This window comes from Bidens hawaiensis, unplaced genomic scaffold, assembly GCF_021521415.1.
Source record: "Bidens hawaiensis isolate Kalapana, Puna unplaced genomic scaffold, B.hawaiensis_p1.1 tig00021996_1, whole genome shotgun sequence".
NCBI classification, from domain to species: domain Eukaryota; kingdom Viridiplantae; phylum Streptophyta; class Magnoliopsida; order Asterales; family Asteraceae; genus Bidens; species Bidens hawaiensis.
Window position 1 is genome coordinate 250,427 of NW_027493405.1, and position 17,273 is coordinate 267,699.

The 17,273-nt window shown below is 33.4% G+C and overlaps 2 protein-coding genes across 2 annotated transcripts; both read left to right on the forward strand.

Annotated features, from left to right (window-relative positions):
- Nucleotides 1-3,080: 3,080 nt before the first annotated feature.
- On the forward strand, nt 3,081-4,438 carry LOC143564383 (uncharacterized). The gene is made up of 3 exons (XM_077051679.1): nt 3,081-3,433; nt 3,501-3,750; nt 3,840-4,438. The coding sequence occupies exons 1-3, from the start codon at nt 3,089-3,091 to the stop codon at nt 4,436-4,438; spliced, it is 1,194 nt and encodes a 397-aa protein (XP_076907794.1). The 5' UTR covers nt 3,081-3,088.
- Nucleotides 4,439-8,189: 3,751 nt separating this feature from the next.
- LOC143564364 (uncharacterized) lies at nt 8,190-10,588 on the forward strand. Its single transcript, XM_077051666.1, has 3 exons — nt 8,190-8,534; nt 9,796-9,924; nt 10,328-10,588. The coding sequence occupies exons 1-3, from the start codon at nt 8,199-8,201 to the stop codon at nt 10,496-10,498; spliced, it is 636 nt and encodes a 211-aa protein (XP_076907781.1). The 5' UTR covers nt 8,190-8,198; the 3' UTR covers nt 10,499-10,588.
- The last annotated feature ends 6,685 nt before the right edge of the window (nt 10,589-17,273 follow it).

Consider the following 17,273-nt stretch of genomic DNA (forward strand, 5'->3'; position numbering starts at 1 on the left):
TCATAGGGATACAACTCTAGAGTATATACATAAACAATCATTGGGACATCAAGAAGAAACGTGCCTGAAAGCGAAATCTGACATAGATGAAGGTTTGAGGTGAATGAGTGGAACATGCAGGGTTGGACCATATAATAAATGAAGTTCTTTATAAGAAATTAGGCATGCCTTGTATCTTAGATAAGAGAAGAGAGTTAAGATTAAGATGGTTTTGAGCATATGAAGATGATACAGGTAATGACACAAATAAGAATCATGGGCACCATCATGTTGAGAGGGAAGAGGAGCCGAGGCAGACCCAAATCGCCATGGTTTTACTCGGTACTCTTGTGTGTATTTAGACTTGATATAAAAAACATCTTCAAATAATTTAAGTTATTACATAAAACACTTTAAAAATATATATAAAAAAGTTGTTTTAATATTGAACAAGTTAGCCTATGAGTCCATAAAATTAACACGAACACTACTCGTTTACTAAATGAAACATGCACACACTCATTTTTGACTAAATCCAAATATGTTAATCTTGTTTAGTTTCATGCCTTACTTGCATGTGGTTAGTTGTTGTTATTATTATTATTATTAAATCCATTAAATGTGATCTATTAACCATATTCTATGTTGTATTGATTACTATAATATATAATATCTGCCTATACTAATAAAAGAAAATAATTATTGATACAAGACATTCTGAGGTTAATTCTCACTATCAAATTCTCGTCAAAATCACTTCTCTTCTATTGATGGAAAAAAAATCTTGAATCTAAATATAGTATTAATTATAAGTTAACATACCGTATAAATTGATTAATCTCCATTGATTGAATTACTAATATCATAATTTATATTATAACATACTTAATATAAAAAACTATTAATATAATAATTACGTATCATAAATATATTTTCTTTCAAATTGATATGTATATATAAAATATTTTATGCTTAAAGAGTACATTAACATTCAATTTTTTAGACATCTTCATATTAAAGAAAACTATAATATTTTAATAAAATTTTTTTACAAGTATTAAGTGTTAAAAATCATAGACAAAATTTTCTTTTTTATATTTAGAGTTAATGGCCATTTTCGTCCCTGTGGTTTGCGACTTTCGCCACTTCAGTCCAAAGTTTGATTTTTTGTCAATTTAGTCCTAATAGTTTTCATTTTTAGCCCGTTATATCCTCCCGTCTAACGGCATCCAAGTATGCCGTTAGTTCTTTATCACCTGAGGGCTATAAGTGTCTTTTTAGATATTACATCAGGGACTGAATAGTCTTTTTAGATATTACAATTAATTATTATATTAACTGAATACACAAGAACTTATATACGATATTCACATACAACCAGTGATAAAGTGAATAACAGGGGAAGAAGAACCAGCAATTAAGTGAAGAACAACATGGAAATGTGGGATACCAGAGCTTCTGGTGATGATTTCGATCCAGACGTTGAATACGGTATGTATTAACCCCTTAACCCTAACCCTAACTATTATCTATTAATCAAAGAAACCCTTGAATTCCAGACCCTAACCCCTAACTATTATCTATTAATCGGTTTCAGGGAAATTTCCAGACCATTTTACTATTAAATTCCACCATGGGGGAGAGTTCGAGAAATCTCCAGAAACTACATACAAGGGGGGTTTGGTTACTTTTGTTGATAGAGTGAATGCTGATCTGTTTTCAGTGATTATTGTGAATGATATGGTACAACAATTAGGCTACAGCGAAGAGGAAGTTCTTACTGACCAGAAATTCTATTTTAGAATTCCCGGAGGGGACTTAGATTCAGGTTTAAGATCCTTGTCCAATGATGCTGATGCTCTTAGCCTCATAGGATATATTAGTGTGCATAAGGTAATTGAGGTGTATGTGGAACATTCACACATTATATCAAAGGTATAAGAGGCTTCAATGTTAAGTTGTTTTAATGTGGAAATAGATGATGAATTAGAATCTGATGAACCTACAGATGATGATGTAGTTGAATTAGATGACATAGATTTACATAATGTTAGGGTGCCTGAATCTGATGAAGATGTAGAGGGGTTTGATAATGATAGTGAGGCAGAAGGTTCTGATTATGATTCAGACTTCATACTTAATGAAAACAGTATGGATGACCCAAATCAGGATATGGAATTATTTAGAGCAGCCGTGGATGATATATCTGATGAAGGTGAAGATGTTGAAGATAAAGGAGATGAATTAGATGATTTAGATCTACATGATATTGATAGTCTTAGTGATCCTGATAATGATACTATGTTGCAAAGAGCTATTAGGATGAACAAGAAAAAAAAGAGAAAATCACACTCAAAAGAAACTGATGAAGAATATTGTCATTTTTACTTGGGTCAAACTTTTGGTGGTAAAGATGAGATAAAGCAAATGGTGAAGACTCATGCAATTCATTCAAGGAGACAACTTCATGTTGTGAAGAATGACAAGATTAGGTATCGTGTAGTGTGTTTGGGGAGAAACTTAAATATGGGTAGTTGTGAAAATAATGATAACCAGACAAATGAGGTGGAAGAGAATCTCATGCCAAGAAGGAAAAGAAAATGTAAAAAAAATTGTGGGGCCCAAGAGGGTAGTTCCAGCCATAAATCCAAACCTAAAAGGAATAAGATTCCTCCTCCCACTTGCCCATGGGTCCTACATGTGTCTTTTGATGGGGCTGAAAGAATATGGTGTGTGACAACATTAGATACTGAGCATCAATGTTTACAAACTAGAACTGTAAGCTTATGCACGGTTGGGTGGTTGGCAAAGGAATTGGAGGAAGATCTTGAAGAGGACCCAAATGAAAGTATGAGGAAATTGCAAAAAAATATTCAAAGGAGGTTGCAAGTTCAAGTCACCCCTAACCAGATTTACAAGGCTAAAAGAGTTGCTAAAAAGAATGTTGTGCATGATTTTAGTGGTCAGTATGCTATTCTTAGAGAATATTGTCAAGAGGTGGTTAGATGCAATCCAGTTATGTATTTTTAAGTATCTTAAACTGTTTACTTATGTATTTTAGTGTAGTTTTGCTAAAATATTTACTTATGTATCTTAAAACTGTTTACTTATGCTAGGTACAACTATCAAGATTGATGTTGAAAGTGAATGTAATCCTAGCAGCCCAACTAGACAGTTTAAGAGGATTTATGTATGTTTAGCTCCATTGAGGGAAGGCTTTAAATTATGTGGGAGAGAATTATTGGGGCTAGATGGTTGTTTCATGAAGGGGATATACCCAGGCCAAATCTTAACTGCTGTTAGAGTTGATAGCAACAATGGTATTTATCCTGTTGCATATGCAATAGTTGAATCAGAAAATACCAATTCATGGACATGGTTTTTGGAGATTTTAGCTGATGATCTGGATTTGACATCTAACTCTAATTTCACTTTTATGAGTGACAGGCAGAAGGTAATTATTTAACACTTGATTATGTTTTATATCATATTACTTACAAATATTTTTGTTTTAAAATTAGGGCTTAATACCTGCAATACAAAAAGTTTTCCCAAATGTTGAACATAGATATTGTGCAAGACATATTGAAGAAAATATGAAACAAAAGTGGAAGGGTCAAGCTGCAAAGAATCTGTACTGGAAGTGTGTATATGCAACAACTCCTCAGACATTTAATAAAGCAATGAAACAGGTGTTTACAGAAAATAAGGAGTTATATGATTGGTTGAAGGAAATTCCACCAAGGCATTGGTCACTATCACATTTTACTGGTATTTTTATGTTATTAATTACATTCTTGTTCATTACATTATTGTTAATTACATCCTTGTCAGTTGAATTACTTATGCTTATACTATAGGTAGGGCACTAAGTGATTTGCAACTAAACAACATGTGTGAGGTGTTCAATAGGCAGTTGACACCTGGAAGGGACCTCCCTATCATTAGTTGCCTAGAGTTCATTAGGGAATACCTAATGAAAAGAATTGTGAAAGTGCATATGAAGATAGCAAAATGTAAAGGTCCATTAACACCCAATGTTACAGTTTCATTTAAAAAAATCAAGAAGGATGCCACTAAGTGTAATGTCATTTGGAATGGGGCTACAAAGTATCAAGTTAGTGGTCCAAATCAAGAGCAATATGTTGTGATAGTTGACCAAAGGTCTTGCACATGTAGAATGTGGGACTTGACTGGGATTCCATGCAAGCATGCAGTGGCATGTATTTTTGATATGGGTGAACATGGATTGGATGATGGTGTGCCAGAGAAATGGGTTGACAAAGTGTATTGGTTGGAGATATGGAAGAATGTTTATGCACACACCATAGATCCAATCAATGGCCAAGAAGAATGGACACCATCCCCTTGGCCCACTAAATTGACTGCTCCTAAGCACCATGTGCAGATTGGTAGACCAAAAAAGAATAGAAAGAAATCTGCTGTGGAAATTGAATAACTGATTCAAAAGGTTGGTAAAGCCAAGAAATTGCCAAGGAAGGGTCGTACAGTTACATGTGATATTTGCAAGCAACCAGGACACAACAAGAGATCTTGCAAGAAGAGGAAAACAGGAGATATAAGAGAAGCAGGAGGTTTAGGAACACAAGTTGATGCAACTGATGCAGCAGGCTGTTCAGGGGTTTAAACTGCTTTTGGTATTGTAATATTAGGATGTTAAACTGCTTTTGGTATTGTAATATTTTGGTACTATGTTTAATTATGTTAAAACTTGTAATCTTTTGGTATTAGGATGTTTTTGGTACTTTTTACTTTATGTTAAAACCTGTAATCTTTTGTATTGGTTAGTTGACCTTACAAATGTCAACTGGAATGGCTAATGGTATATTGTTTGAATTGCATAGTTGATTGTAGTTAAAGGGCATTTTGGTAATTTGTATTGGTTTTTATTTGTTTGTCTGTTTTTTTCCTGTTTGTTTGATCTGAACAAGCAGGCTGATAAAAGGCATTTTAGTAATCTGCATAATTTTGGTACTTTGCATACAAAAACATACAATCTGCATAATTTTGGTAATCTGCAAATAATCTGTTAATCTTACAAAAGTCATTTGACCTTAACATACAAAAGCAATATAAACTGTTAATCCATTAATCTTTAATTTCATGAGTTTTTGTATTTGGTATAATATGTTAATCTTTATCATCTTTAATTTCATATGTTTTTGAATTAGGTTAATTTTGACTTTTACAAAAGTCAACTACAGTGGTACCATTGACCTGTCAAACATTTTACACAAAACCAACCAATTAGCTTGTCAAACATTTTACAAAACACTTAATCAAACACTGAGTTGTTTAATCTAACCATATGTTCAAACAAAGACCATACATTTTCATATCATAAAATTAGTACTACAAAAGACAATACAGTGGTACGATGACCATACAACAAAGAGATCTTAGCAAGACAACTTCAACATTCAGTGGAAACATACATAAAGGAAAAAAACAACCAAAACAAAAGTCAATGCAAACTTCATTCTTTTGGTCTTCAATTCCATTTTAGTACATGTTTGACATATTGGAGGATCCATCCAAACAACAAAGCCACAACTCCTTGGCTGCAATTAACAAAAATTAGGGCAAAAATTAGGGGAAAAAAACCTAACTTCAAATGTTTGTTCAATACAATTGTATAACTTACCTGTTTGCTGCAACAATAGAACCGTCTTCCTGGGTTACTCTCCGTATATGAGGTACGAATCACAGTAGGCCAACCACATGAGCAGAAAACCATGATTGATGATCTAGAGTTTTGATGGAACAATTTGGTTGATAATCTAGGGCTTCGTTCTGCTTTTGGTCTTATAAGGAAAAGAAAACTGATTTAAATTAAACATAATCTAAAACTAAAAAGAAAAATACAATAATACCCTTAAACTAACGGCATACTTGGATGTCGTTAAACGGGAGGATATAACAGGCTAAAAATGAAAACTACTAGGACTAAATTGACAAAAAATCAAACTTTGGACTGAAGTGGCGAAAGTCGCAAACCACATGGACGAAAATTGCCATTAACTCTTATATTTATTATGATAGTTGAACAACAGTGTGTTTATAATTTATAAGAACAACATGAAAGTTGTTCAAAAAGGAAAATATGGTTTCTTTTTTGTCTATGGTCGGGTATGGAATGTATAACATTTTTGTGAAAGACTTTAGCTACATATTTCATATCGAAAGACCTCACAGTTTTAAATGTTGCTTCCAGTGACATTGTTTCATTATTGTATACCGATTGTAGAACAACCCATTCTCAATTTAAAATTCAAATATATTTGATGATATAAAACAACTATATTTGTAATACATTTTTTTTACATAATACAAAGACACTTAATTATATTTTTTATATTTGTATTAATTTATTCATTGTAATTTATACATTAATTTATTCCGTGCAATACACAGGTTTTAAAGCTAGTCCACACAACAAAGAGGGTTTTTTAATGTGGATGTTTCGGTTAGAGCAACGTCTCTATTTATTGGAATCGAGGAAATGTTTTGACTTCGACCACGATTCTTAGTTAATTGCTATGAGTGAAATTTTACTGTGCATATACATTTTTTGTTATTTACATTTTGGTATAAAAATCCCAAAATAGTTAAGTTACTACATTAAAAGCATGTTTAACATAAACAAAAAATAAAAACCCTGGTCAAACAAGCCTACTCACGAGCCCATCGTGTGCACGTATACGACCCAAGTAACTAAACGCGTTCACATGTTCAACCTTAAATTGACTCCAACCTATTAAGACTAAATCTGGCGTGCTTTCATTTTTTTAGAATGATAATTTTCTTGTGTTTAGACTACCACAACCCCCAAATTTGAAGAACTACGTTGCCCCATTCTAGCTGAACTATGATATTTTAACCGGGCTCACGCTTGCTGCGGAGTTTGGCTTGAGCATTCCCCTAAGAAACCATACCGTCAGCTATCTCTTGACAGTCGTTGTGCCAACACAAGAGCAGAACGCTCTCGTGTAACACACTGTGGGACGAAAACCCGGGTGAGCTCAGGATTCGAACTAACAACCTTGCACAAAACCTAACTCAAACCCTTCATTACCATAATCCACAAAAACTAACAAAATTAAAAACAGAACTTGCATTTCCATTGAAGAATCTAAACTTTCATACAACTAGGTGTGTGAGAAGTTTAAATGGAATATATTATCCATTAAATATTTATTGCAATATAAAATCACACATCAATTTGCGTACTCTAACAGTCTCACCTAAACGTCATTAGTTTAATTTATTACAGAAAAAACATTTAAATATATATAAAAAGTTATCTTAAACAAGTTAATTTGGGAACACACCTGGTAAATCCATTAATCCAAATATGTATATCTTATTTTAGTTTCATCCCTTACAAGTTACAACAATATATCTAGTAAAATCTTACCAATTATATAATTATTGGCAGGTTTGAAAAGAATGATATATAAACAAACAATACCTCTATCATGAAGAATAAAGATTAGTCATTACATTAAATAGATAAACACGAATAATAAAATTCAAGATAATAATTCACGTCAGTGCTAAACAATAAAAATTATGTATATTACTATTATAGGGTCGAGATACTGTACAATAATGTCTTAGCGTACGATAGGTACGCGAGACGCTCAAAGGCTAAAAAACAAGGCAAAAATACTAAAACACTCAAAAAAACGTTTAGCTGGAAACATAAAACGCTCAGCCAAACTAAAACGCTCAAAAACGGGTTTCGTGAAAAAAAGTAAAAAAGATGATCGATTAACGATCCAAATTTGTTTTTTTTTCGGTAAATCGATGATTCATTGGGTATGTATTGATGATTCCGAGATGTTGGAATGTGTTTTCATGAATCGATTCGTGAAAAAAAGAATTCGCGTATCTATTGTAAGTTTAAGTATTATTATATTGGATCTTTTGCGTGATGTTATAAATCCATTAAATGCGATATAAAATCATCCCTCATTAATTTGCGTCCTCTCACCTAAGCGTCATGACTCACACAACGTGATCTGATTCGTTGCTAATATGCGCCTAAGGTGCGCACATGAATAAGAAAGAATATATCTTTACAGTTGGAAAAGCTGCTAGCTAACATATAGCCGTATATATATACACACATATATATACAGTCAATCATATCAATATAAGTATATAACCTTCAACCGACATCACAATCGACATCAATGGCGGTGCACACATTCTCGTCGTCAATTCACCTCCGACTCTTACTACTCGTCATTCTAATTCTAACTGTACTCCAAACCAGCACCGTAATTGGCGGGAAAAGTGGACGATATCACATACCTGATGAGTTAGATGACGTGGTGGATGACGAGGAGGATGACGCGTGGAAGGAATGGGGAAAGAAGAAGAAGAAGACGGATGATGACGTGTTTGATCCACCGCCGTCGGATTTGAATGAGATGGATTTGACGCAGATGCAAGAGGAGATGATGAAACGACATTACGGACCGTCGTTTGGGTTCGTTAAGCTTCGGTTAGGCGTTCGACGAACCACGGTAACTAATTGTTAGCTGCTGCATTTAGGTTTTATTATTGTTTTAAATTAACTTGTTAATTTTGTGATTAGTAGCCAATTACATTATAATTAGCTTATAAGGTCAGATAGAATATATAGCTAGCTAGGTTTTGGATCTACAAATATCAAATGAGCGTCTCTATGGGTGCAAACGAGTTGAGCTACTTGAGATCGGATCGATAAAAAGCTTAGAACGAGCCAAGCCGAGCCATATCAAGCTTGATATGAGCCTGAGTGGGCAAATATTGCTTGTTTAGTAAAACAAATAAATAAAAGTATTAATAGTAGAATATTAAAACATTAACCTAGTAAACGGACGTAAACGAACACATTACTGAATTTTCACGAACACTATTGAACGAATGCGGCCTCTATTCATGTTCGTTCGTTAAGCTTACTGAACGGATTTTTTTTTGTTCATGTTCGTTAATTTATTAAACAGACGAACATAAATGAACTTCCATCCAAATGGTTCGCTGGACGTTCGGTTCGTTTACAGCCTTATCACCGAGCTTTAACAAGCCTTGTGTTTTTGTTTTAAGTTCTAACTCTTTTGGACTTCTATGATTTAATTTCGCACTGCACGGCCGAGTTCGAGCCTAGCTTTGGCTCGCTTAAGGCACTGCACACGAGCTCGAGCGGAGCTTAGGCTCGTTCGGTTAAGGTTTTGTATTATAATATATACAAATATTTAAAACTGTATATAAACTAATAAATAATAAACTAGTGGAGCTTGAGCTTGAAATAACCATTCACGAACCAAGTTCGAGATTGAGATCTCATAAGTCAAAACAAGCCGAGCTAGGGATCGGCTCGTTTACACCCCTATGTGCGTGACTCAAAATTATCGAAAAATGGATGTTGTCAACCAAAATAATACATAGTTAGTGCACTATGCATAATGCACTCCTTGTGCTGTACAAACATTTTCCTCCAGCGATCAAGCTATTAGGGCTTGGAATTACTAAATTAGAAGATGCATATCAAATGGATTGCTGAACATTTAATCGGGCGGTTAACCAAATTTGGTTATTTAAGTCCCAATAATCTTTTTGAAGAGACACAAAGGACAGATTATGGTAATAAACTAGGAAATGTACTATGAGTTAAGATTCTAATTTCCAAATTTGGTTATCAGGTTATGGATACTGGTAGTGTCTTAATAAGTAATAGCTCCATTACATAGCATTGTTTTTGGGAACTTAACTAAAAAGGGTGTGTTTTTGTAATTTTTTTTGCAGGGTATGATAACAGATTTGGCAATGAAATGGAGCAAAGTGGCAAGAACAGGATCCATAGAGGTCAAATTTATGGGCGTTGATGTCAGCACAATCATGTTCACTCTAGAAAAAGGCCAAGACACTTTAGAGGTTTGTTCCAAACAGCTCTTCAAATTCTTGTCATATTTACTTATTTACCCTCTAACAACGGTCTTAAACCAATTTTGGCGAACGCAAACAAAAAATACGGACCGTAATCTGAGTATAAATACACGAACCACTGAACCAGTGATTGACTATATGTCTACAGTTTGTATGAAAATCACTGACTTTACAAATTAATAATTTTCTTTTGCAACATACAAATGATTGTAAAAAGTCAACCAATCAATATTGAATGATTGTTGACTTAATGCCATGTGGTGTAATTTGTACAACCATTCCAAATCACATGAGGAGCACGTGACAGTGTGGCACTAAAGGCCATGACAATGTGTATAAACTTTGTTAATTTGAGCATCTTGATGGGTTACTTTGCATTTTGATGGTGCAGTTGAAAGAGTTTATACTAAGCCAACCGGAAGCGTATGAGGTTAAGATCGGGGATCAGCTTTTCAGACGACCAGGAGATCCTTCTTTTGACGATGTGTTTGCTGAGCTCCATGGTAATGACTACAATCACAAAAACAAGAACGATGAAGGTCAGACTCATGAGGAATTGTAATCAAATCCCCTTGATGACATTTTAGTCTTCCTTTGGACATCATTGCTAGATATCTTCGTAAACATCTGATATTACTTTTCATATTTTCACTTTTATCAGTTAATGAGCCCAAAAGTTATTATTTAGCACTAAAGAGCACACACGCGCACAAATAGGTGCAAACTGCAAAGGTAAAATTGACACTATAATGCAGTGGTTCAAGTGTTGGTGTTAATATGGTTAAATGGAATCTACATATGATCAAATATGATTTTGATAAATATTTGAAAGGGTCCAATTGTCCAAATATGTGTAATCCTCTTTTAATGAATATGAATAGGTATTAAATAACATTTCATCATGTTGTAAAATTCACATTTCCAATGTAGTGTTGATATGCTTGGGCGATCTAATTTTGTTGCCTGCTTGTTTTCTATATCGGTGTAAACACAACTCGTTTACTTAAAAAGGTTCCTTACGTTTATTTTCTTAAAGACAAGATATGTTACCATGGTTAAATGTAGAACTTTATGGCTATTTAGCCGTGCAGAAATTCTTTACTTCACAAACAAAATTTTCCAAGAAAAGATGTACAAGATATTACGTGTTTAAATTTTGTATTTCTAAAAGGACTTCACTTCACAATAGACAACTTTATTATAATTTTTTGAAACCAAAAGGTGATTGTTTTCGACATCTTTCTTTGTATGTTATAACAAACCCTCAAATCTAACCTTTTCAAAACATTTTAATATGTACTTTTCCATATATTTAACTCAGTTGATCTAATTTATTTATACGTATCGACAATGACAGAGTTATGATTTTTTTTATGCGTGTTCTTTATATTTTGAAGATTTGATTTGTTACTATACGATATCAAAGTTTTTGGGTTGGATTAGGCGGTCGGGTCACATAACATATATTTACCGGCGGAATCATAACCTTTATTTGGGGTCATTGTATAAACATTTTGTCATAACAAAAACCATGTAAACACAAAAACAATTATTAGCTAATTACCGGGTATTTTATCAATAACCTGGTTTGATTTAAATTTACAAAATATGTTTCCAGTAACATGTCCGTAAATAATTTAAAAATTTTCTTCCGTAATGTATACTGTTAAAAGGATAAAAAGAACTTAAAAAGGTTAAATAAGTTTAACAAATTTAATTATGAATACTAAAAGCTATTCATCGGGTATGTGTTGTGGAGAGGCTAAAAAGCCCATGTTAAAGTGTCACGTCATTGATATGTATGTAGTGGGAGCTTTAACCTTAAAGTCCGTTGTGGTTTAAAGTCTCGCCCTCCTTTACTAACCCCCCCCCCCCCCTCAAAAAAAAAAAAAAAAACACTATCGGCATGACGTTGTGTTGGGGGGCTTTAAAGCCCTGCCATGTCGTTTTGTCACTCTTTGTAATGTCCCATAACAGTGGATCTTAAATATTTTGTGAGAAAAAACTGTAAAAACTTTAGCTAAAATCACATAAACTAAGTATTCTGACTAAATATAGTAATGCTTAAGTAGAATAAAAACTACTATATCAATATATCTATATCTATAATATATATAATATAGGAGTGAGAGACCTCTTAAATTTTAAGAGGTACCATTCTTGTTGCATATTATACAAGTAACTATGCATATAATTTTAAGAATTTAGGGGTAAAGTAGTATTTGCATATCCAAATATAATATACAATAGTGGTCCTTCAACTTTAATTAAGTTTTGTTAGTATATTAAATAGTTACATATTTCCCCCCTAATTATTAACCAACTACCCCACAATAATTAAACGGCTGTAACTTTTTCACACTTTAATATTTTTTCTAAAAAATTACACCATAAAAACGAGCATTTTATTATTTTTAATCTGAGTATGGTATTGCTATAGTTTATTAATTTTTTAAAAACTAACATGTTACATGATTACCAATTATTACCGACAATATGTCAGGCATGTTCGACTAATGGTGTTGGAACGGTTTAGGGTTGGAACAAGTTAATACAAAAAGGGTTAATTTAGTTCATGTCGGGGTGGGTTTAGATCGAAAAGGTTAATGTCAAAACGGGATTTGGGTTAAAACGCTTTCGGGTCGAAATAGGTTCGTAAAAAAAGATTGGGTTAAAAGTAGTTTATTTGAAATTATTGTACATTTCATTTTTGCTTCTTGCTTGTCGCCACCTGTTATGCGCGTTCAAGCATCAGTTACATGAATGACATTGTTTATACATACTGGTTGCTCGCGTATAGGCATTATGTGGTGCGCTTACTGGCACCGGTTACACGCCCGATGCCACGTTAAATGCATACCACTGTCGAGTTTCACACGTACCGTTGCGAGGTTACAAACATACTAACAACGGTTGCGTTTCTACATACACCGCTGCATCACGCGAGCAACTAGCTAGTGAAAATAAAAGCCTGATTATATTTTAAAGTAAAGTAAAACAAAACTAAAAACCTTTTTTTTAATTATGCAACTGCTTAAAGATGCATAAAGCCTATAAATGTTTTGAGTAACTTTTAAAGCTTGCTTAACATAAAATAAAAAAGGTTCACCTACTTTGTTTCTTCTTCACCAAATTGTACGTTTTGATTGGGACAATTACCATCGCCTCACGGATTTGCTTTTAGTTGCCCAGGTGGTCACCATCCTCATAATACTCCCACCTAAACACGCTTAACTGTGGAATTCTCCTCTCATCCACTCCCATTAAACGTCTAAAACGCATTATGATGGAGAATGCATCTACCTCCTTATAAAAAAGGCTTAGTTCTCCTTTCGAACCGATGTGAGATGTCAAATGATGTTCCCTCTGTCCACCTTAAACATTTTCAATATGTTTTCTTCACTTTTTGTTACTTAATTAATGGTTTCGTTCTTCAAAAACGAATGGGTTCGTTTGTTTATACACTATTATACACTCTAAAATAACCAAAAATGAATTGGGTTTAGGCGAATCTGGACCCACATGAGTAGCTCCTATGTATCAAAACATATTTGAATCATGGTGTTTTTTTATTTTGCGTCCAAACTTACGGTACCAAATTCGCACACTGCAGCAGGTATCAAACGAAAATTAAATTCAAACTCGTGGTACAACTTGTTACCCCGCTTACCTGTCATTTTATTGTAATTTTTTTGAGTTAAGCTTCTCTGAATAAAAATACACATCTTATTGAAAAAACCAATGTTTTCAGATGCGGCCCGGATGTCGACCCGGACGCCTTACCGAGTTAAAGGTCGGACCAACCCGGAAGTACGGACCAGTGTTTGACCCGGAAGACGTCATAATAAATAAATAAGTAAATATATATATATATATATATATATATATATATATATATAATTCATATACATATAAAAAATTATAATAATAACAAACTTTAATGTTTATCTATGTTTTATACATTGTTTTTTAAATATACATGGTTTATGTTTGATCAATAGAGACATCAATTTGGTTGGTTTATGGGTAATTATTAAAGCTTTTATCTCCGAAATGACCCAAGTTCGAATCCCAGCATGCACATTTAATTTTGGATTTAATGAAAAATGGGGTTTTACCGGGTCACCCGCCGGGTTAACCGGTCCGAGCCGACCGCTCACCCGCAAAGCTGGACGGGTTTTTCGAAACGGCCCACCGGCCCAGTATAGGGACAGGGTCCCGGTCCAACCGGGGGGGCCGGGTTTCTAAACACTAGAAAAAACAGAATGGAGTAAAAGATGTTTAGTATTTCTAACATTATTAAATAAAACAAACATTTTAAATTAATTAAATGAAAATCTACACTTTTAATTAAGTAGGTCCCACTTTGAGTGCAACTTGGGTCCTACTAGAGACATCTAAGGAAAATTAAAAACACCCATTCAATCAGCCATGGATTGGCAATTCATGGCATATCGGCGGGGTGTTTTAGAAAAATGTGTTTTTCTTGTCTTTTTTTTTAAATTATTTTATTGTTTTTGTTGTCTTTTCTTTTATTTTGTTTGTTTTTGCTTTTGTATTAATTTTTTTTTTTAAAAACTTTTTAAATATTTTTTCATTTTAAACCAAATTTCGGGTAAAACCGAGTAAAAGTCGAACTTCTCGTTTTAACGAGCTAGTCACTGTTCAAATCACCAAAAATATTTTCTAACATTTTTACTTATGTTTCATTTTATATTATTTAAATTGCTAAGTTTGTGGTGTGTTGTAACCAAACTTGGTTTAATACCAAGATCAAGTGGATTTACATTCGCTTAAACCCGAGTTTGAGACTTTAATCAATAAGATTTCTCAAACTTGTTTAAGCTACTGATATTGAAGTAACTCATATATTTAAATAGAATTGTTTGACAAGTTTGAATATACGAGGATATAAAATAAATTAAACAAAATTAAATACTCATAAAATACAAGCTTTTATAAATAAAAAAGTTTCGAATTACATTCCCGAGTTAGGTAAACATAAACGAATACAAATACGAAAAATCCGAGATGTTACAACGACTGTAGAACAACGACGAAGATGATGCTAGGGATAAGCCCACCAAACGCAAACGAGACGACGGCGCGGGTGGTGCTGCAGTTTCGATTTGTTTTTGTGTTATATTTTGAACTCGTTGCTATGTATTTTATATTATTATATAAATTTTGTTTTGTTATGTTGTTTCATTTCAATTTTAAAATTGTTGTTTCGTACTTTCGTTGTAATTTTAAAACCACTGGTTTGAAAACAAAAAATTATTGAAAATAGAAATTGGTTACACCTTAAGTAGCACGGAAACGGGTACGGGACTAGGAAACGGGGACGTTACGGGTACGCGAAACGGCAAAATCAAAAATCCAAGATACGGGTACGGCAAGGGTACGACAATAAAAAATATAAAAATTTCCAAATATATTAAACAAAATCCATAATAGATATCACAATATAAATAATCCAAATATATTTTTATGTAAAATATGGATGAAACAATAAGATAACAAAATAAAGAAATTTTTTTTTAATGGGATAGTTAATTCAGAAATATATATATATGTTATCGGATTAAAATTAGCCAAGTAAAACAAACAAGTTACTTTGTTATTTAAATCATTTATTATATGTACTAATATCAAAAAGAAAAAGAAAGTCAAATTGTAAAGTCCTGATAAAACAGGCACACAAACAAATCATCATCATCATCATCATCGTACTCAGTATATCCCACCAATAGCAAAGCTATGGTAGGGTCTGAGGAGGAAAAGATGTAGACAGCCTTACCTCTATCCCATAGGGATAGAGAGGCTGCTTCCGGTGAGACCCCCGGCTCGATATTAGTTTTGCATCAAGCCTTGGACATAAGACATAACACTCAATCATCGGGAAACCGGCTGATCGGTGCATGTACCCTTGTCTTTCGGCTATCAACGCTACCACATGATGCCTGATTAACCTTCCGCCACTTTTAACGTTATTTTCACGAGGTTAGTAAAATAACGTCAAAATTAGTGCAATTTCACTTTTGCCCACCCGAGGCACACAAACATATGTATAAAATATTAATTTTTTAATCTTATCACCCTCAAAATTGCTTTCACTCCAACTACTCACCGGAAGATTTTTTTCCAACGATGTTTCTTCTTCTCTACCCCTTGTTTAGAAGTATTATATATAAACATAAAACCCTATTTTTTATTAGGAAACATCCCAGAAACGTTTACAGGCCCGTCCCCAATTACCGGAATCTTTCAGGAAACGTTTCGACGGCGTTCCCGTCCCCAGGCCGTCCCCGGGACGGGGACTCGTACCTTTCCGGCGTTTCCGTGCATCAGAGGTTAACCTCACTAACACAAAAACAAAACAAACAAACTCAAGAAATAAAAATACAAAAAAGACAAAAAAAAATAAATAATAAAAGAAAGGCAACAAAAAGACAAAAAAACACATTTTTCCAAACGAGAAGTTCGACTTTTACTCGAAACTTTCTTATTAATAAAAACTTGTATTTATGAGTATTTAATTTTCTTTTATTCATTTTTATATCTTCGTATATTCAAACTCGCAAAACAATTATATAAATATATGAATTACTTCAATAAAATCATTAGCTTAAATAAGTTTGAGAATTTTTTATTAATTAAAGTCTCAAACTCGAGTTTAAGCGAATGTAAATCCACTCGATCTTGGTAATAAACTAAATTTGGTTCCAACACACCACAAACTTAGAAGTTTTAAATAATATAAAATGAAACATAAGTTAAAAATGTTGGGAAATATTTTTGGTGATTTGAACAGTGACTAGCTCGTTAAAACGAGAAGTTCGACTTTTACTCGGTTTTACCCGAAACTTGGTTTAAAATGAAAAATATTTAAAAATTAGTTTTTTTAAAAGATTGCTAATACAAAAGCAAAAACAAACAAAAGAAAATAAATAAAAGAAAATTAAGACAACAAAAAGACAAAAAAATAATAAAATAATAAAAAAAACAACAAAAGAATAAAAAAAACACATTTTTCCAAAACATCCCACCAATATGCCATGGATTGCCCACTCCGTGAATGATTAAGTGAGGCTGAGGGGTGTGGGGGGCGCGAGAGGGGGCGTGAGTGGGGGCGCCAGCCAATAATATTCTGACGTGTGGCAGAGAGAGAAACTTGATAAGATGGGTGTTAGTAGTGGTGATAGCGCCCCGGGCCATGGTGTGGAGGGGCGCGAGAGGGGGCGCGAGCGGTTTATTTTTTTATTTTTTTATAAATGTATTAAAAAAACGTATTATTAAAAAAACAAGAAATTATTTAAAAAAACACACATTAATTA

Bases quoted from the DNA above. Each gene is read 5' to 3' on its own strand.
- LOC143564383 (XM_077051679.1), top strand. From the start codon at position 3,089: ATGCTAGGTACAACTATCAAGATTGATGTTGAAAGTGAATGTAATCCT. The intron at 3,434-3,500 runs GTAATTATTTAA...TTTTAAAATTAG, and splicing joins TTATGAGTGACAGGCAGAAG to GGCTTAATACCTGCAATACA. The intron at 3,751-3,839 runs GTATTTTTATGT...CTTATACTATAG, and splicing joins GTCACTATCACATTTTACTG to GTAGGGCACTAAGTGATTTG.
- LOC143564364 (XM_077051666.1), top strand. From the start codon at position 8,199: ATGGCGGTGCACACATTCTCGTCGTCAATTCACCTCCGACTCTTACTA. The intron at 8,535-9,795 runs GTAACTAATTGT...TTTTTTTTGCAG, and splicing joins TAGGCGTTCGACGAACCACG to GGTATGATAACAGATTTGGC. The intron at 9,925-10,327 runs GTTTGTTCCAAA...TTGATGGTGCAG, and splicing joins AAGGCCAAGACACTTTAGAG to TTGAAAGAGTTTATACTAAG.